This window comes from Parasteatoda tepidariorum, chromosome 5, assembly GCF_043381705.1.
Source record: "Parasteatoda tepidariorum isolate YZ-2023 chromosome 5, CAS_Ptep_4.0, whole genome shotgun sequence".
Taxonomy (NCBI): Eukaryota; Metazoa; Arthropoda; class Arachnida; order Araneae; family Theridiidae; genus Parasteatoda; species Parasteatoda tepidariorum.
This window is the reverse complement of record NC_092208.1, coordinates 45,242,210-45,263,975: the sequence shown is the minus strand read 5'-3', so window position 1 is coordinate 45,263,975 and position 21,766 is coordinate 45,242,210. Positions and strand designations below refer to the sequence as shown.

The 21,766-nt window shown below is 29.1% G+C and overlaps 1 protein-coding gene across 1 annotated transcript in view; it reads left to right on the top strand.

Moving 5' to 3' along the window:
* Positions 1 to 252: 252 nt before the first annotated feature.
* The window catches only part of LOC107438869 (NAD(+) hydrolase sarm1), a gene marked incomplete in the record, with an annotated part of 42,633 nt that continues 21,119 nt past the window's right edge, over positions 253 to 21,766 (top strand). Inside the window, 3 exon segments of the mRNA XM_071181389.1 lie at positions 253 to 537; positions 17,636 to 17,926; positions 19,364 to 19,744. Of these exon segments, the coding sequence (XP_071037490.1) occupies positions 493 to 537; positions 17,636 to 17,926; positions 19,364 to 19,744 (717 nt within the window).

Sequence of the window (21,766 nt, the reverse complement as noted above, 5' to 3'; positions counted from 1 at the left end):
CGTGATAATTGCGTCAAGAGACTTCTAATTCATCGTGCAATCTCTACATTCTTTTACTTTGAAACTTTTTTTCTGTGAACAAACTCTTCCGAGTTGGCAGATTCTCATACGTTTCCAAATCTGTAATCCAAGATTCTTTTTTTGGGGCCAATTCTGACTCACAATTCCTAAACTTTTATTCTTACCTAATACCCGCCCATTCGTACCAAAAAACGCGTGGTCGTATAAACACACCTTTCCTCGATGAGGCAGGATTAGAGAAATAAGTTTAAGGTTTAATGCTGTGAAGAGACATCTAGAACAATCCAGAAGAAAACTGGAGCCCTTCCGACTTGGGTCATCGTTTCTTACGTAGACTTTTTCACATGGGTTTTTTTGAAGTTGGACATTCAATTATTTCTGCTTGCACAAGCGAAATAAAGTTGGCACCTGTGAGTTGGAAATAGCGCCAGCTACTGTAAATATTCGTAACACGCTGTGAGAATATTAACAATGGTTTTTATAACAAGCGTGAATGATGAGGACAAACAAGAATCGGTAAGGTTGAATTTTATGTAAACTTTGTTGTGTGTTTTTGTTTACTCCAGTACAAATGTATGATAATGTGATATTACAGCTTTCGAATATTTCAAAATTTTAATTATGTGGGAAAATAATCTATGGATATACATTTCTGTGCATACATTTATAATGTGGGAAAGTAATCTATAGATATGTATCATAAACTCGGGTATTTCTCTATCTATAACAATACTATAGTTATTATTACACTATAGTTATTATTATACTATACTAATATAACTATAGTTATTATAATACTATAGTTATTATTATGCTATAGTTATAATATTATACTATAGTTATTATTATACTATACTAATATAACTATAGTTATTATAATACTATAGTTATTATTATGCTATAGTTATAATATTATACTATNCTTTATAACTTGGCAGCTTTTGAATATTTCAAAATTTTAATTATATGGGAAAATAATCTATGGATATGCACTTCTGTGCATACATTTATAATGTGGGAAAATAATCTATAGACATGCATCACAAACTCAGGTATTTCTCTATCTATAGCAACACTATAGTTATTATTGAGTTTGTTAGGTTGTCTAAAGTAATAATTTAAGTAGTGTAAAAAAAATTAGTTATACGTAAAGTACTTATTTAGATTAATTTTTCAATTCCTACTATTAGTTCACACTCTTCCTATGTATATTTATATATCTTGTTCAAATTTTCAATCGTTAATACAATACTTTTTATTCATCACTCAAGTTCAAATACATTTTTTTAAATTTATAGTGGATGACATTTTATGTTAATACAGTTTTTTCAAATATTAATTCATTAATTAAATTTAATTAATTTTAGTTTTTCATGGGAGAAAAATTTCTCTTGTATAATATATTTAAAGCAGGATTGTTAACCTAATTATTGACTAGTAGGTATTGGTTTTAAATTTTTTTTTTAAATATTACTTGTTTCAAGTTGTCTTAAGAAAAAATAATTAAGTAATGTTGAATAGTTCATACGCTGAGTATATATTCAGAATAATTTTGTATTTTTATGGAAATTAATACTTAGTTACGAAGTAATTATTTAGATTAATTTTTCATCCTTTCTGAAATAGCTGTAGAAGTTTTAAACCAAAATGGTGCCATGGTGCCGCATACTGTCACACCAATTAATGATTTTGGAACTTTAGCAATAGCAGCTAGTGTATATTATATGATACTCAAGTTATGGCTCAAGAGGTCGAGAGTACCTGGAGATTTGGGATGAGTTCTGCTGCCTACTGTGCTGAAATTTCTTGAACTCATACTGATGATGATTTGTGTGATTTAATGGCAAGCGAATAGATTTTAAATTAGACAGTATTGTGGACATCGCTTGAAAATAGTTAAAACTGAAGTGTTAGGAGTAATTAAGATGTTAGGATTGGAGAAGGGGTTGAAGAATCAGAAAATTTAAATATATTCGTGAGTATTCCCCTTGGTCATCATTAAAATTTATATGTTGTACAAGATAATTTTGAAATGCGGCTAGTTCTGCATGCTATACAAACCCCAAATGATACATTTAAGTTTTTTTTTTGACAATGTGATCAATATAAATTTTTTCATACATTATGTTAATATCTATGATATTCAAAATAGACTAATAGCAATTAAATTCCAATTTTAAGCAAAATTTTCATTTCTAAGTATTTTTCCTGCATCGTTTTAGACATATTTGTCTTAATTATATATAATAGAAATATTGTTGCTGTTTTCATGCTTTTAAAATTAGTTTTGTTATTAATGTTCCATGAAATACTTTTACTACCGTGGATTTATGCTTAGATTCCTAGTTTATTGTTAAAAATTCAGTTAACATTATTCTTTTATGAAATTGGTGACATAGTATTGCGAATGATTCATCATATAATCGATGAGAGTTTCCTTATCCATGTTATAAGAACTACTACCTTATATGCATTTTGTCATTAGGGCTATCTATCATCTCTTAAACTTAAATCAAAAATCGAGAAGAAGATTACGAAATATTTAGTTAATTCACTCAGAAGAAATTCAGAATTTTACTGGAATTAATTTATTCCGCTGACAAAATACCTTTGAAGCATAATCTATCGGCGACAGATTCGACACAATCAAAATATCATAATAAATGATTTTGTGCCCAGAAACAAAAGTGCTCAATATTGCGAAGTGCGTCGCAAAACAATCCAAGTGTCTGCAAAATAACTTTTGTTTGAAGCAAAACTATTAATAGCCATGTCTTTGCAGAATAATTAACTAAATCTCGATGAAAATTAAATATGTCGCTAATAATTTTTGTTTCATTCTGTAGGCATGTAATACATACTTTTATATTTAACTAATTAAAGTTCCCTTTTTTTCACAATTTTTGTTTACAAAATAAAATTATTCCTCATTTAAAAAAATGGCAATAATTTAACTGGTGAGAGTGACAATATCTGTGGAACATATAATTTCGCCCAAACTAAATCATATCAGAATCTATTAGAGACACATTCTACGTGTAAAAATTATCATTATTTAGGAATATTTTATTCTTGAACGAAATATTTTGGGGCCGAATTTTGCACAAACTGTATCACAACAGAATTTTATACGCTCAAAATATCTGGTAGTATACTGTAGATATTGCAATTAAAAAGATTATACTCTCACTAAGTTCTAAGTCTTTGTCTTAGAACCACAAGATATAGGTTTTAAGGCAAAATCTAAGGTAAGTTCTAAAGAAACCTTAGATTTTGGTAATAATTTGATGAATTTTAAAATAGCTTGTAAGAATGTTATAGTCTTTCATGGATAGTCCAGAGTTAGCTGCAAAATATAATGAGGGCTTTTTATATTTTCTTAATTACTGATTTGTGAATTTTCAGCTTAATCCTTTTTTCGTAAAGATATAATACACGGAATCTCCATTGCGGAAATTTATTAAACAACAGGCTNACAACATTATCTGTGGAACATATAATTTCGCCCAAACTAAATCATAGCAGAATCTATTAGAGACACATTCTACGTGTAAAAATTATCATTATTTAGGAATATTTTATTCTTGAACGAAATATTTTGGGGCCGAATTTTGCACAAACTGTATCACAACAGAATTTTATACGCTCAAAATATCTGGTAGTTTACTGTAGATATTGCAATTAGAAAGATTATACTCCCACTAAGTTCTAAGATTTTGTCTTAGAACCACAAGATATAGGTTTTAAGGCAAAATCTATGGTAAGTTCAAAAGAAACCTTAGATTTTGGTAATAATTTGATGAATTTCAAAATAGCTTGTAAGAATGTTATAGTCTTTCATGGATAGTCCAGAGTTAGTTGCAAAATATAATGAGGGCTTTTTATATTTTCTTAATTACTGATTCGTGAATTTTCAGCTTAAACTTTTTTTCGTAAAGATATAATACACAGAATCTCCATTGTTAAAATGTATTAAACAACAGGCTTTATGCAAAAGCCTGTGTCAGCATTAAACGCATGTCAAATGTGCAGCCGTATACATGTGAATTAGATAAAAACGACGTCGCAAGCAACTTTCGTAAATTAGTGATTGTTAAAATATATTCATACATATTGTAAAATATATTATACAATATATTTGTTATACGAGCAATTGTTGTCTTACATTTTATGATAAAATATCAGCTGAATCTTTGCAATGATAATGTTGTCACTGCATAATGAAAAATTGTTTAAATTTGAATAAAAAGTCGTAAAAGCTAAGCAATTTTTTTTGAACTTGTAACAAACCTTTGAGCAATTTTTTATTTATTCATAATCACTCCCAAAAATATACAATTTCAGCATAAAATATCAAACCTAATAAATTAAAACATGTGAGAGCAATGTTGTAAGATAATTAATGAACTGATTGAATGATTTTTAAAACGTGATAAGGAGACGTCTGGAAATAGTTATTTCCAATATGAATTAAACCAGTTTATAAACGATATACGATGAAAAAATTGAAGTGATCTGAGAGTTTAAGAACACTAGATATGGCTCTCTCATTTTATTTACATTCTTTTTATTTCTGTTTAAAATTTTTTGGTGTTTTAAATATGATTTCCCATGAAATTTTAAAATTAAGCGTTTATTTTGATTAAGCTAGGTTTATATTAACGTTGAATGGGAACACTATAAAATATAATATATATACAAATTTTTTAGCTTTTTTTCTCTTCCTTTCTGATTTTATGCACGTACGTTTCATAAATTGTATGCCTTATATGAAATAAAGAAAACGGCAAATGTAGATATCACCGTAAACTTCTTTTTCAGACACGTAGATACATAAATCTGTTTAATATTCCGTTGTACATAGCTAGTTATAGGTAGAGGTCTCTTGGTGATGAATAACAATGTAAGTTTAACAGATAATGTTTGAGCTTGTTTTATTGCTTGTCTTACTTTTTTTGATCGTATTACATTGATGTGTTGCTTGTTTGATAGTTAACAATTTTAGTAACATTTTGACAGGTTATATTTCATTTTCTTTAAAAATATTTATGATTTGTAACAACATTAGGGGTTCTAAAAATAGTTTTTTTTTATTTTAAAAAATATATGCAGGGATTGGACAAAATTATAAACATTTCTGTACTTATTCTATGTAAACAATCTGTCAAATGATGAAATATCTATACCACACACTCCAATATTGAAAGTCGTAGACATTGTTATACATACTGAAATCAATATAGAAAAACAATAAAATGTATAATTATAGTAAAATATGATATACTATATAATGGAATCAGTGAATTTTTTTACGAGACAATATAGAACAAAAATGAGTGATTTAGATTGCATACATACCCTAATTCGTTTGTTAATGAAACATATGCGTAGCACAGAATTTAAAATAATAAGACAAATTCAAACTAGGCTTAACAGAACAGAAGTGGATACAAATTATACATTATGAAATTTTTAAATACAGTTAACAGAGACTTAAATTAAAATGTAAATATCCTTAGAACACAACTAATAATATGCATACATGTTTTAACAGCGAACTTTAGTTTCTGTAAATGAAAAACAGCACTGAAGACAACCACTAACACTCGTCAACTCTATATCGATTGTCAACTTCTGCAAATGATGTCTAAAACGCACCAACATTGATTCTTCGGAAGCAAAAACATCTTACGTGTGGTGTAAAGGTGCGTCATCTTGGCGTAAACTTTTTGCTATTAAGTGTTTAGAGCTTTCGTCCATTATTTAAGTTGTATGTGAAAGCTTGATTTAGTGTTAACTTGAAAAGAGTGTTCCTTCACATATATATTTTAGGACTTTTTGAAATCAAATTTGGTGGAATATTACATTGCAGTTTTTACAATGTATATTAAGTTGTTATAAGAAAGTTAAAAATAAATATATATGCACTTAGCTTTACGCGGCGCATATATCAGGGAGATATATAAAGAAAAATTCCCAATAAAAAAGTTCTGAACATAACTTTTATTTTATAATGCGTCTAATTTTTGATAACATTAAATTCGGAATAAAATATTAATATCCCTCATTTAAAACTATTTATATCTATTTTCCCTTGTATACATTCTAAGTTTTAATGAATTTCGTTATTTATATTGACAATACTGATTTAACCTAGGTATACAAACACGATCACATTTGTCTGATGATTCGAAAGCTCGCTATTTATCGAACGATTTGCTTACAACATTGCGTTTAAGTAATTATTAAAAAAGGTGTTTTTTGATTGCCTATTGTGATGTGCAGGTTTTGAAAAGTATTATTTGAAAGTCTTATTTAAAATCTTATTTAAGTTCCTCCTTATCTTCTGACAAGTCCAATATATGTATTGTTTTCTATCTGATTTATCGTGATCTCTGTTTGGTAACCGAAATGAGTATTAACATGAAAATATGAAAGTGAAGCTATCTCTATTCTTTCTTTTAAATAGGCCCATTATTCAAATCAGACCTTCATTTGTGCACGGAGGAAAAAAGCCTAGTAAAATTGCCGCACTGTATGGTAAAGACATTTCTAACAAAAAACAACAAAAAATTCTGGTAATGATACCAAAATACACAACATTCAAACCATTTTTATGACAAAATTTTTCCGATTTTCAAAAATTGCAGTTCTTATTATCACACATTTAGTGAAAAACAAAACTGAAAAAGTAAATTTAACCAAATACATAGCTTTTAGGCCACGCTCAAATATATCATGATAAAACTAACAAATTTTACTTCATTTTTTAAATTTTATCACATATTATAAGACAGGGCTGTCCAACTGGCGGCCCGCCAACACATATCGTGCGGCCCGCCAACTTCTTATTCAGGCTGATCGGCCTCTGTTTTCCCATTAAAATGTAAGCAAATTGCTTATAATCCTTCTGTTCTATTGTTTTATAATTAATAATTCAACTATTAATTGTTATTGTATAAGAGGTTATTGTTCAACTTTTTCAAACTGCGGCCCGCCAGGTGATCAGTGACCGGAATTCTGGTCCGTGGGCTCTTTGCTGTTGGTCAGCCCTGTTATAAGACATTGCTAAATTTACCAAAATCATCTCCAAACAGCCCCAGAAACACTGTAAATTTTACCATATCTTGGTAGTTTTGACTATATTTTTTCTCACTGCGAATCAAATACGTTTTTAACAAAATACAAAATTCAATAGCCCATTGTAAATATTTTTTACTGAAAATATAAATGGAAAATTTCTATTCACGTTTACTCAACTGTGCTGTAAATTATACTAATCAAACGCTCTGCTAATTTTATAAAATTAATACTGTCTGTCAACTCAAAATCTAATTAAATAAAAAAATAAGCAATTTAAATAAAACAATGCTGTTTAATAGAAAGCGTTACTTTTTGTTTGCCTATTATTTTATACTCATTAAAAAATTTCATGAAATGATTCTTGATCAGCAAAGAGAAGCGCCTTTTTGCTCATGAGTGTTTCTTTCTGTGTCTCCCAACCTGAATTAATCTTTGTCTATTTTAAGATGTTTTTCAAGAAAATAGGTAAGGGAAAAGAGGCATCGAGAGAACAAGGCATCTCTTTGGAACACAGCTGTTCGTCGAAGAACTGTCGCATTATTTTTAGCAGGAATGACACGGATTAGACAACCTTTATCTTTTATTTTTTCCAACTAACATTTTTTGTTTTGTAACTGTCATTTTCTAATATCAAAATAACATTAGTTAATTGGTTTTATACAAATTGAAGACAGCGTCAAAGATCACATATCACACTGAGAGAAAAATAAGAGTATGGTCAAAACTACCAGAATATGGTACTGTGTTTCTGGCCTTATGGGAACATCAAAAAGCAAAGTAATTTTACCAAGTACTTTGGCATAACAATAAAATATCACTTTATGTGTTAAAATTTGGTAAATTTAGTAAAATGGCAATCTTAGAGCATGGCATAAAAGCCATTTATTCGGTTAAATTTCCTTTTCAGTTTTATATTTTTTACTAAATGTGTGGTAATAAGAGCTATAATTTTGAAAAAAAGGATTTCCGGTAAATCTTTGTCATACCAACAAAAACATTACCAAATGAATGGTTTAAATGCCGAATATTTTAGTTTCATTACCACAACTATATATTTTACTATATAGTACGGTAATTTTACTAGAATTTTTTTTTCTCCGTGCAAATAGAGAAAGGCTTAAGTGAATAGATATTTGAATCGCAGTAATGTATAGTTAAAAAATATGTATTCATAATGATTGGCGAAGAATTCTTAATTAATTTATCATTCATGGTCAAAATTAACATATTCATTTCAATGTGTGACAAATAGCTATAAACAGAAGTAGCAGATATGAATATATTAATGCTGTTGTCTTTTAATATTTTAAGAACAGGAAACTGTATATTATTTTCCTTCAGTCTTTTTTTCTTTTAAATTTTATGTCTTACACGGCAGTAATTATTTAATGCTTGAAAAATTCTTTTTATTAGTATAATTTCATTCAAAATAAAAATAAAAATTACAATTTACAAATTATTTGGAAATTTCGAAATATATTGCGAAATTATCCGGAACACAGAATCGCAAATTGGTGCTCTTTTTCTCTTTCAGAATCGTAAAATGGTGCTCTTTTTCTTCTTTCAAAATGCAGAATTGTTAATTTGTGTTCCTTTTGTCGCTGAATTGTAAATTGTAGCTGAATTGTAAAACTAGTGCTTTTTTTTTCAATTTGAAATGCAGAATCATATATCTGCGCTTTTTCCTTCTTTCGAAATGTGCAAACTTAAATTGGTGCTCTTTTTTTTCTGAAATAGAAATACAGAATAGTAAATTATTGCTTTTTTTCCCTTTTAGTAATACAAACTTGTAAATTGGTGTTCTTTTTCTTCTCTAATTTAGGAATACAGAATCCTTAATTGGGACTTTTTTTCCTTTTGTAAAGGTGAATCGTCGGCGATATTTTCATTTTAAAATATTAATTTTTGAGGAAATGAAGCATATCGACACGTAGTCTGGAGTCAAATTACTTTACAACAGTTAGTATTCTTCTCTAAAAAATGATTAAAAAGAAATGTTGTAAAAATTAATTTCTTTAAATATGAAAGTTATTCTTAACATGACTCATATCGAAAATCTGATGCAGCATTCCTAACAATTTTCCATTATGGCATAACATCTGTAAAATAGTATTAAAATCGAATAACCGAAGCATTTTTATAATAGTAATTGATTCTCCTTAAAAAAAAAAAGTAGTTACGTATTTCTTTTTGGAAAATTGTGTTGCTTAATTGCGCTACTTTAATTTTTAACTAGCTTATTAATTAACTTCAAATTAATTAGTTAAAAAAAACTTGTTAATCATCGTAATAATTTTTTTTAACATTTATGTTTAATATAATATTTAAGATGATAAATTATGGAATTATGGGTTTTATTTAATTTATAATTTCTAAGAGTGTGCACCATTTATATTGTACTTAAAGTACATATATATAACTTTTGTGTGAACGAGTTATTTTTATATCACTAATTTTAATATTTAATGATATATCATGTTCCATTATAAAAAATAAGACCGAGTTCCTGATGCTATACGATTTAGAAATATAGTTTACATTATATTTAAGTGGAATTAGTTCTATGATATAAACTTGTAAACTTATATATTTTATCTGTGTAAAAGTTTTAAGACTATAGCATGTTGTTTTTAAGTGGAATTTATACATTTCTTTCTATTTCCACTAAAAAGCTATTTTTAGCACTTTTTTCCATTAATTTATTTCTAGTTAAACTATCTAAATTTGGAACGCAAATTTCGTTTCGGTGTTTAAAAAAAAGCTCTCAACTTTTAAAAAAGAACTGTATTGAAGTATTTCTACAAAATTCAGTGCATTTGAAAACACAGTGGAAAATAAAGATTATTTAATGCAAAACTTTCCATATATAGATATGAAACACAATTATCATTTCTTCATTTTCGTCATTAATTAACTATTTCTCTATATTACATCAACTGAGACAAAATCGCGATTTCTATTTTTCCAATCTATTTAAAGAGTGATAGCAATAGAAGAGCTTAGATGCAGAAGATTTCGAGTAACACAACTGAATTTTAGAATAAAAAAGTGCCATTATTATAGTATGTATAGAGTTTCATTTTTATTTTCATTCTTCTCATTGAATAATACAGTTTTTAATGGGCAAATGCGTTTCGTAAACAGCTGTCAGCCTGTTGCTATCTTTTCCAAAACTGATATTTTTAAATTCCTTGCTGCTTACAGTGTCACTTAGAACGTTTCTTTCACTAAGTTGCTCAATCTATAAACAATACAAAAATTCCAAAACTTTTGGCACTTTACCGATTTTAAATGATGATTGAGAGAGGCCTTTTAATGGGATTCGGCAAATTTTTCCGCCCATGATGTAGGACATTTTTTCCCTCTTAGTATTTTCATTAAAACGCGACTTAAAAGAATCGTGAATGTTGCATTCCATTCAAGTACGTCATCCACATACCGTTTGCTACCTTGCACTGCTTGTCACCGCAAACGATTATGAGTAATGATTTATCTATGATGTTTTTTATTCTAAGAATGAACCTAAGAATGAACCTCTCCAAATTAACCTTTTGACGCAGGTGGAACACTGGTGTCCCTTTTATACCTTTTTTTTCTGGCGCTCTAATGACAAGCAAAAATGCGTTTTGGAAATTTTTTTAATTATAAAACACAGTATAATAGTTACTAAAAAACTGCTAGATTATCGGAATTATATTTGTTTTAAAATATAAAATCCTAAAGTAGTTTGAAAAAAGTTTTTTCATTCGTATTCAAAAATTTATCAATAATTCATGTTGTAAAATTAAGAAATTTCAATTATGAATATGTTTCTCTTACATTTAAATAACAGCAAATCAGTGGAAATTTGAAATATTATTTGTTTGGAAGATCTTTTAAAGCAGAAAAAAAGCACCGATGTTTTATGCTATTTTTTAAAAACAATAAATTATTGAAATACTGAATATTAGGATTTTTTGACCTAAATTAATACAAAATAATGAAAAAAATGATGAATAATATGTTTAATAGAAATACTGAGTCAAAGGTTTTAGGTTGCATTAAATTTGAACAATATAAATTTTGAATCGCTACAAATTTTTCAAACAGGTAACACTGCAATAATAAAAAGTTCCAATATTAATATAATCAATTATTCGTTCTAGGTTAGACTATTAAAAACCATTTATAAGGCTATAATTGTTTTAAAATGCAGTTTTTAAAATCGAACAAATGGAGAGAAAAAAACAGGTTCGGCGGAATTAGTGTAATAAAATATTGTAATATTTTAATCTTTAATTTCATATTTCTTCCTTTTTTTCTTCTTCAATTAAGCAACATAGAAAACGATATATTAATAAAAAACTTTCTTAATTTTCACAATGACTCTTTAAGTGAGTTATGCATGGAACTTAATAATTGCTTCAGATATTTTTTAAATACAAATTTAGTTAATCAAAATTGAACCCGTTTTCCTTGATATCACTTCTAATCTATAAAAACAATTACACCTGTGAGTGATTTATATATTTTATGTACTGTTACTATAAGTGTAAAAATAACTATCCCACATTAATCAAAATGTCACCACTGGTGTGGCATTTTAAATCCTGTTTTTTCCCCAAAATAACAATCGTGTTCCTGTTCCTTTATGAAAGATATCCTTTTAGGATATTAAATTTTTATTCAATTTGTAGAGCTGGAAATTGATGAAAGTGAAATAAAATGATCACAAGGTAATACGAGTTATTACCAACGTCAAAACCGTAATAGCATTTTTTCTTTTGTTGAAAAGTTGCAAAATCGTCACTACTACTCCCGGGTTTTTTCAAACGATTCACCAAGAATATTTTTCAGCCTAACCCTGTCGTGGCCTTCACTTGAATTTAATTCTATTTCCTCATTTGAATACAGTTCTTTCTGGTGAAAGAAGTTAACCAATTCAACTTTAATTACATTCTCAGCTTGAAGACTTTGTTCTTCGCTCGAAATCCTATTCTGTGTCCTAAAGTGCTGCTTCAACAGCAAGTTATGCCACCCCCTGTTATTTTCCCTACAATGATTCTCAGTTATTTCTTTCTTGGACAAAAACTTGAAATGATTCTACATTTTGTGATTATTAAAATGCTGTTACCATTTTTTGATGCTTGTTGAACTAAAATATCGGTTTAAACTTGCTGCCTCGCGTGTAAAATCGAACAACTATAGTATCGAGAAAATTAAGCATTCTAAAAGCTTATTAATTAGTACTATGGCTCAAGTAGGTCCGAAAAATTGTTCAATTTAACATTTTAAAAATGTGCTTCAAATTTGCACGATATTATGATGCAATAGGTATCAATATCTTTTTCCACCGCTTGAATTATTTTCCTGAAATTTTGCTTTATTGGACTGTAATAAATGTTGGCATATAGTTACCACCGTTTTTGTTGTTGTGGGAAGCTAAATTCATTTTTAAATACAGAACTGTAGTTATCGTTCAAAAAAATTATTTATAATTGATAAAATAATAATTGTTTGAAAGAATTAGCATGAATATATTACTAAAAATGTTCTTTTTTTAAGCGAAACGATTTTTCTATCGCTATTAAATTGTTTCGAATGAGCATGAAAGTATATGTTGTTAGTAAAAAAAAGAAGCAAAAATGAATAAATAAATAAACAAAACAATAACAGTAAAAATTATATAATAATGTAGCTACATGCACTGTAAAAAAAATTTAGCTTACTTCAAACATCAAAAATGGTGGCAACTATACACTAAAAAATTTTACAGTGTATATTCTACAGTACTATCCGCCTATGCCTTTTCATGATATTTACTGTTTTTTGAAAAAATATAAGTCTCCCTGCTCCCCTGGAATTTTTTTTGATCTCCGTTACCTCTAATTTTTTTAATTCTATTTTTGCATATTTTTCTTTCTTCCTGTTATTAACTTTATAGCTCCATTTTATTTTTAGAGCGAATACTTAATGTGGTTTGAATATAACAGCTTTTAACCCTTGTGCCATTTACTTTATGTTCGATTGAATTCATTTACTAAGGCGAACACTTTTATCACCAACTTGTAAAAATCGCATCAGTTTTATTTGATATATTTGCATTTGCAACTAAAATTAGCCTTCTATTAAAGTCTATGTCTTTTCTGTTTAACATAAAGTAATATTCGATAGAAATAAAAGTAAATTATTAGTATTCTTTTTATTTATGTTCATTTGAAACCGAATTACCATAATAAAAAAAACTTAAAAAGAAAAAAAACTGTTGGTGAAACAGTTTTAAAAACAAGCACTTAACATATAATGTACTCAGATTCTTTTTAAAACCTATTACATCATTTTTTAAATTTATAAATATAATTTTTAATGAACTTGTATTATCACGGTACAGCAGAGAAGGATTGATCATACATATAGACATTCTAAAGTTTTAAAAATTTGAGAAAATCTTTGAGCGTAACAATAATTATGCCCATATTTCATGAGTACACTCTCTTACCTTTAAAATGCATATACGTAGGTATCATTTTATTTAATTTTATTACCGGCGTGGAACAGCTGATCCGATTCTGAGTCTACAGCTACCTACGTTCAACCCCGTAGCTTGTATGTTTTGAACCCAACCCAGAAGACAAGAGAGCCCCTGGATCAAGTATTGGGAAAAGCTAGCCTTTGAGAAGAACTTTTTGATGGAACTAACCCACATTTGCGTTACACGGAGAGGGAAAATACGAAAACCTCCCACAGTTAGCCCGACGCAAGGAAGATTCTAATCTATGATTCATTTACCACTGAGGATATTTTACGTCAGCACTGTGGTCGGTGCAGACCGGGTGCGGAATTCGTATCGACCAGCCAAAGCTGGAATTCGAGCCCGGATCAACCCGTTAGGAGGCGAGTGCTCTATTCCCTGAGCGCCCACGGCTCATATAGGTATCATTATTACTATACCTATATTTATTTCACCTATAGCTTTATTATACAATTTTAATGTTGAAGGTGGGCCCCTTATGGGTTTGGCTCAGTTACTGATCATTAAACTATTTCGTTTGTGTTTAAAAGTATTGTTTTACATGTCAGGAATTTATTATTTATTTATGATTTTTTTATGAAATTTTTTTATTCAAAATTAAACACTAAATTGAACAATTCTGGCTTTCTTTTTCATAAATATAAACTAGGATGTACCTTTTTATCCGGACAGCTGTCAGTTATCTCGTTTTCTTTCTTTTTTTCTTTCTCGTAACCCCCGATCCTCACCATGAATGAGTTCAACAGACGGAAGTGACGTGTTTAGCGTTCGTATAAATAGATAATCACGTTCAAGTGTTGAGTCATATTGTAGTCACTTTTACATCGTGGATGAGGTTTCGAATCCGTTTTTACTCTATAGAATCACGATTGTTGATGAGTGTAGTCTGTGAAGTCATCACTTTTCTGTCATATTCGGGAGCAACAGGTGCCGTGATAAATTCAAACAATCTTTTTTTCCCCTCCTTCTCATCTTCGCTATTAATTGCGTGTAGCACTAAAATGATTTATAATTCTGGAGAGTTGCTTTACAGTTAGCAATCAGATCTCAGTTTCTTCTGTTATTGTTAAAATTTGTAAGTAGACCCATTTATTATATTTTAGTGCTCCTTTTTTGAAACCTAAGATTACTCATGCTAAAAGTTTAATGGCCCATATATTCTAATAAATACTAAATTATAAGATCCTAATTGTCTCCTATATTTTAATCTAAAAGTAAACGCATTTACTATATTTTAGCACTTCTTTTTTAAACTTAAGATTACTCAGGATAAAAGTTTAATGGCCTATATATTCTTAGAAATATTAAAATATCAGATCTTAATTGTCTCCTATATTGTTGGTTGACAGTTAACAGATCTCAGTTTCTTCAATTATTTAAATTTATTATATTTTGGCACTTCTTTTTGAAACTTAAAATTACTTAGGATAACAGTTTAATATCTTAATTATCTGTTGTTTTTTATAAAAATTGTATAAATAAAAGTTTTTACTATATATTAGTGCTTTTAGGGGCTAAAGATTATTGATTTTTACTATATAAGGTATTATAGCACACGTATTTCTAAAAATATTAGAACATATCAGATCTTAATTTTCTTCCATATTTGGTTAAATGTATAGGTAGATCCCCTCGCTATATTTTAGTGCTTTTTTTAGGCTGTCCTAGATTACTTAAGATAAAAGCTTAATGTTACATGTCTTCCTAAATATATTAGAAAATCTTAATTTTCTACTATAATTGGTAAAATGGGTAAGTAAATTCATTTACCGATATTTTAATGCTTCTTTTGATATTTAGAATACCGATTATCACAAGATAAAAATATTAATGACTCATGTATTCTTAAAAATATTAGATCAAGCCACAATTTTCTTCAACAATTGTCACTATTTGTAAATAGATGTGCTTAATTCATCCTATTTTTTCATTAATTTTTTTACTTGATTTAATTAATTATTATAGAGATAATGTCTCATAAATAAATTCGTAAAATATTCGAGGTTATGAAATATTTCTAAGTGGGATGAATTATTCTGGTAAATATACCTTTTTAAAACAATTGACTGCCTAAAGAAGATAATCCATCAATTTGGAAGCAATTAAAACAATTTTTCCACAATTGACACAGTATTTTTGGTTTTTTCCGAAAATACAGATTTGTAACATACCCCCTTTTAACAGTGACAGCTTCAATTATTATTAACTCAAATAATAAAATTATAATAAAATCATACGATAATAAAATTAATATTAAATTCAAGTTTGCTGTCATTCATTTGTCTTACAGTTGAAAAAGAAAATAAAGCACTGTTAAATATTTTTACCTGTATCAGAGATCAGTAAACAGACCTGTTTAAAATAATTTATATTAAACGAGTCCGAAGCAGAGAATAAATTCTTGATTATGTAGGGGTATAAACTGTTAAATGCTTTCAGTAAAACGAAAAAAAAAAAATTTAAAATATTTTAATTGGTTTTAGTTTATTCATCAAATACTGTATTTATAGGTACAAGCAAAGCTGAGAAATAACAGTTGCGTTATATTTCGTATAAAAGTATAAATTAATGATCAGATTTTACATATTTGATCAAATGTTACGTTTTGAACTACCGGTGAATAAATGTTAATGAAAAATAGTTCAGGTGCAAAATGCTAAACATCCTTCAAATATGATTCTTTTTAATTTGCAAGCTGTTTATATATATATATTTTTTTAAATACAATGAAAACTGTGCATTTTGATCGATAATGGGATCGATGATGAAAGTGGTAAAAAAATAATTCAGGTGCAAAATGTTTAACATCTATTGAATTTAATTCTTTTTAATTTGCAAGTTGTTTATACTTTTATAAATACAATAAAAACTATATATTTTGATCGATAATGGGATCGATGGTTTATTTAGACAAGTAGTCAATTTATAATGGGTGAAATTATTTGTTTTACCTGTTCGGTATTATTCCGTTACTACAATTTAGATGATCAACTTACAAAGGTGGTCAACTTAACAGGTTTTACAGTATCGAAATTTTTTCTTCTTCTTTTTTTCGCACAAAAATAAATAATAATATACTAGTAAAAATGATCGCTAATATCTAATAAGTATTTGTACTGCCGAAATATATTTTAGAGGTGATCGTTTTGCTTGAAAAAAAATGTAACTGCGTGCATATTACTGAATTATAAGATAATATAAATTTAGAGGGCTATAAAAATACCTTACTGATGCCGTGTTACTGTAAAATAACAAAAATTAATTTATATACTCTGAACTTAAAAAGCAACCAAACTTTGGTGATAAAACTTTCAAATTTTGTACTTGTAAATTGTTTTTAGAATATTTCACATGTTTTAAGTCAAAATATGAGCTGCTTTTATAAAATATGATTTAGCGCTCCCAAGAATATGGAATTCAATCTACATAAGTAAAATATTGGAAGTTTATTAATTTATTTTTTAAAATAATTTTCGTGTGCATATGTGGGCCAAATGTAGAAAACCCCAAATTGCGTCAATAAGTTTTTAATATTTTTTAAGTAGTGATTTTACTATTTTATTTTACTACTGCACCCAATTTATTACTGACCCAACTCTGAATTTACAACTATCAATGTTCTGCCAGAAGCCGTTTAATTTTGAACCCAACCCAGAAAGCAAAGGAACTCCTGGATCAAGTATTGGGACAAACTTGCTTTCGGAAAAGAATTTTTAATAGAACTAACCCAAATTTATGTTACATGAAGTGGAAAACCGCGAAAACCGTTAGTCCGATGGCGTAGGTATTCCAACACATGATCCGTCTACAACTCAGGACATCTTACGCACTGTGATCGGTGTGACCTGGGACCAGAATTCGTATCAACCAACCACCTCTGAGATTCGAACCTGCGTGATTTCATTGGGCAGCTAACGCTTTCTGATATGAGTCGCCGTGTCTCTGATTTTAATAATATATATTTTTAGTCCTAAGAAAATTCAAATATAATACTGAAAATATTTTTTTTTTTACTTATAGGGTTGTGAGACGGCTTCAGCCGAAGCAGGTGACTCGACCAAGATGATGTCCACAAATGGCGAGCTGGGATCCCTTGTGGACTTCAACAAAAAGGCATCTGCGGCCACCATTATCAACAAGATCAATAACTCCACATACGCATCCTCATCTGAAAAGATGCTTAAGAGCAGCTCTTCATCCACTAGCAGCAGTTCCGTCCTGAGTAAGAAAGCTCAAATACTCCATCATGCAATGTCTACCCAAGAGTTGAAACAGCAGCAGCAAGCCCAACAACAGAACGAATTGTTTCAAGTGAGAGTTATTTATTATCATTAAGGGTAGTATTACCCTTCATGGTATATTCTTTTTCAACTACTTCAGTAATTTAAAATTTAAAGTATAGAAAAAATTACTAATATTACTGGGAACTTTTTTTCCCTGTTGCATTGGATTCTTTAACGATCTAGGATATTTTCAAATCTGCACTAGGTTTCAGCTACGTTTCTCTCTTCAAGCTACAGTTTTTTTAAATATCGCGTTTAGTCCATTTTTGGCCGAAATGTACGAGTTTAAAGACGCTATGTGTAACAGGAGGTGGCGTATATCTCGCGATAAACTTCTAAGAGAGTTAAAAGGATACCATTACCAAGGGAGAAACTTTTCTTCGTAAATTCTCCTTCACCTCCATAACTAATTTAAACTTCAAAGTATAGAAAAAGTGAGTTCAGACAAACCTAGTGTAAGCCGTGAAGTTTCAAATACTGAAATTATCAAAATGAAGATAAATTATGAGAATAGTATGACGCAATGGAGAAGTTATCTTACAATAATTTGCTTGCATTTTTATATTTTGAAAAAAGTTTTGACCAATTGAAATTTCATGGCTTACCCTAGGTTTGCCTGAATTCATTTTTTACTTTCTCTTAAATTTTAATTCAGTAGTAGAGGTAAAAGAGATTTTGTGACGAAAAGTTTCTGCCGTGGTATGGCGTCCTTTTAAGGCATATCATTCTGTTAAAGCAGGATTAAAATTGCATAGGAACCCACGCACGGAAACGTCGTTATACGCTGCTAAGGGAGCTCCTTATTATGAACTGTCTTTTTATGTGCTTTTGAGCAGGTCATAATAGGGAAAGTCCCTCACCGCAAAAGACGGCACTTCTACGCATGGGTTCCTATGCAATTTTAATCCTGATCTTAAACTGATCTGGATGGCAATTTTGAGCAATTAAGATAAAAAACCGCACCATAATATTCTAATCATATATGCTCAAATGCAATGTATGGCATATTTGTTCAAATTCAATATGCAATTGTTTAAATAAAATATGCTCTAAATTGTGATATATATGCAAAGAATTGTGTTAAATTATTATATTGTTTTTTTTTTTTAATTTTCTTTTTATTCTACTATGCAATGAAGCAATTGTTTCTTTATATAATTTTATGTAGGAAAACCGAAACAAATAAAGCATCTGCTTCTTTATATAATTTTATGAAGGAAAACCGAAACAAATGAGGCAAATGTTTCTTTATATAATTTTATGTAGGAAAACCGAAACAAATAAAGCAGCTGTTTTTTTTAAATATAATTTTATGTAGGAAAACCGAAACAAATGAAGCAAATGTTTCTTTATATAATTTTATGTAGGAAAACCGAAACAAATAAAACAAATGTTTCTTTATATAATTTTATGAAGGAAAACCGAAACAAATAAAGCAAATGTTTCTTTCTATAATTTTATGTAGGAAAACCGAAACTTCTGTCGTAGTGTGAGTGTCACCAGCAATTCCAGCGCTAGTTCTGACTCCCGCTTAAAAATGGTGACCAATTCTTCTAGCCTATCTGGAGGTTTAGGACAGAGGAAGCTTTCTGCGGATGATCCCATCTCGGAAGAAGAGTTGGTCCTAAGAGAATCTTCCCCGCAGGAGATGAAATTCGAACAAAAGAGGATGAGTTCTTCATCCAAGATGAAAGTGAGCACCTCGGATGGCTACACGGCCGAGAAAATGGCCGCAACTAACCAAGAAAGGAAGAGGTTGCAATCTGGGAGTGTCAGCTACGAGGAAAAGTCTGCATCCAGTGCAATGAAGCAGAAGATTGAAACCGATGGATTTTCTGCTGAAAAGGTATTTAGAAACTTGATTGCCTAGGTGATACATTCATTATCTTTGCAGTTTATCCTCGTGGAATGTGCATGCATAAAACATGAGTATCGAAGATGTTTTAATTTGGATAAATGATAAAAATCAGAAATTTTGAGGTAAATCAAAATTTAGGATCTAATATTCTTTCGAATGGACATATTTATCTGCCGTATCATTCTTTCACTCTTTTTCAATTTTGATAAAATCTTGGATATGGTAAATAATCATGTCACAGCTGATAATTTTTGAACTGTAACAGACAGGGGGCATACCTTTGTTGAAATTTACTTATTTGAAAATTTAGAATTTTCACATGCTTTTGCGTACGTGTAATAGCTTTGTTAATTGAGAACCATCTAAGAAGTTATTGCAGTTTAGTGATAAAAGTAGAGTTTAGTCAGTTGAAAGTTTCTGACGGAAGAGCCAAAAAAGTTATACTTGCCTAATTCTACATTGATATTAAAGGCATGATTTAATATTTTTTATGAAAAACCAAATGTCTTTCAAAAAATCAATCAGATTGGAATACAGCGGCATATCAAGTATCACGTAAAGCATATAAAGAAAATCAGAATTCAAATAACAACGATTGTAATTTTTAAATTAAAACTGTAAATCAATAGGAACAGAGAGCAAAAAATAAATAAATAAATAAACGGACCCCTTTGAATAAATTTTGATCTAATGATCGGATCTTCACGTTCTAGGATTAAATTTTAATGGTTTAAGGGGGGAGCTGCCCCTCAAACCATTAAGCTAATTACGTATTGTAGACGATGTTTTAAGTTACGAAATCAGACACAAAAACGTACTTTCTCTGAATAAACATACCGTTTTTTTCGACGGATTCGAATTTCTGACGCAATCTTGGAAATATAGTCCCCTTGTTTGGTCATAAGAATGACCCAAAGTTTGGACCCCTCAATCTTAAATAGATTTTTTGCATATTTCGCCATATCTCGAGAACTTCTTAAGCAAATTGAAAAGTTTCTGCATGCAATTATAAAATTCGTTTATCCAAAGATAATTCCCCACAAAAAACAACCTTTAATGTATTTATTACTTATTAATATTTTATTTAATAATAGTCGAACATTTTTTGAACTGTAAGGTATACAATACTTCACAGCATTTTAAAATGGAATTTTACAAGGCAACATACAAAATTTGGGTGAAACCGGGCGAGTATTTATTGAGAAATCAAATTTCAAATATACGATTTTTTTAAAAGTGCGATTTCTCAGGAACTATTCGACAGATTTTTCTCTGAAACTTTGTATTTTTCCGTGTAAAATTAAGTATGATGTATAAAATTGCATACCTTATGATTCAAAATATTTTTTTACTATTATTAAACAAAATAATAAATATTACTAAAAGCTATTTTTTGTATGGAATTCTCTTTGGATGAATAAATTTAATGATTGTAGACAAAAAATTTTCAATTCTCTTAAAAAGTTCTCTAGATATGGCGAAATACGCAAAAAGCAAAATTAACATTAAGGGGTCCAAACTTTGGGCTCGTTCTCGTGACTAAACTATTGGGATCATAATTTGGAGATCAGAAATCCGAATTCGTCTAACAAAAAGACGTGTTTATTCACAGAAAGTACGTTTTTGTGTCTGATTTCTTAACTCAAAATATTGTCTACACTAATTAATTAGCATATTTGGGGTCATCCCCTTTGACCATTAAGAGTGAGTCCCAGAACCTGAAGATCTGATCAATAGAGCGGAATTATTCAAGGTGGTCCATTTTTTTTTTTTTTGCACACTGTACTTAAGAGAACAAGTAGAATTAAAATGCTGCACTTTTTTCAGTAATTTAAATCATCTGCTTGATGAAAAACATTTCTCTTAGTTTTTTTATCAAAAGAAAAAAAATACACATTTAAATTTATGCATTTAGTTCGAACAAAAAAAAGAAAGACAAAGCTTTTTTCTGAAATTGTCGTTTTGTTGATAACTTATTAACTTTTACAGCCTTTTTATTATCCAGTATAT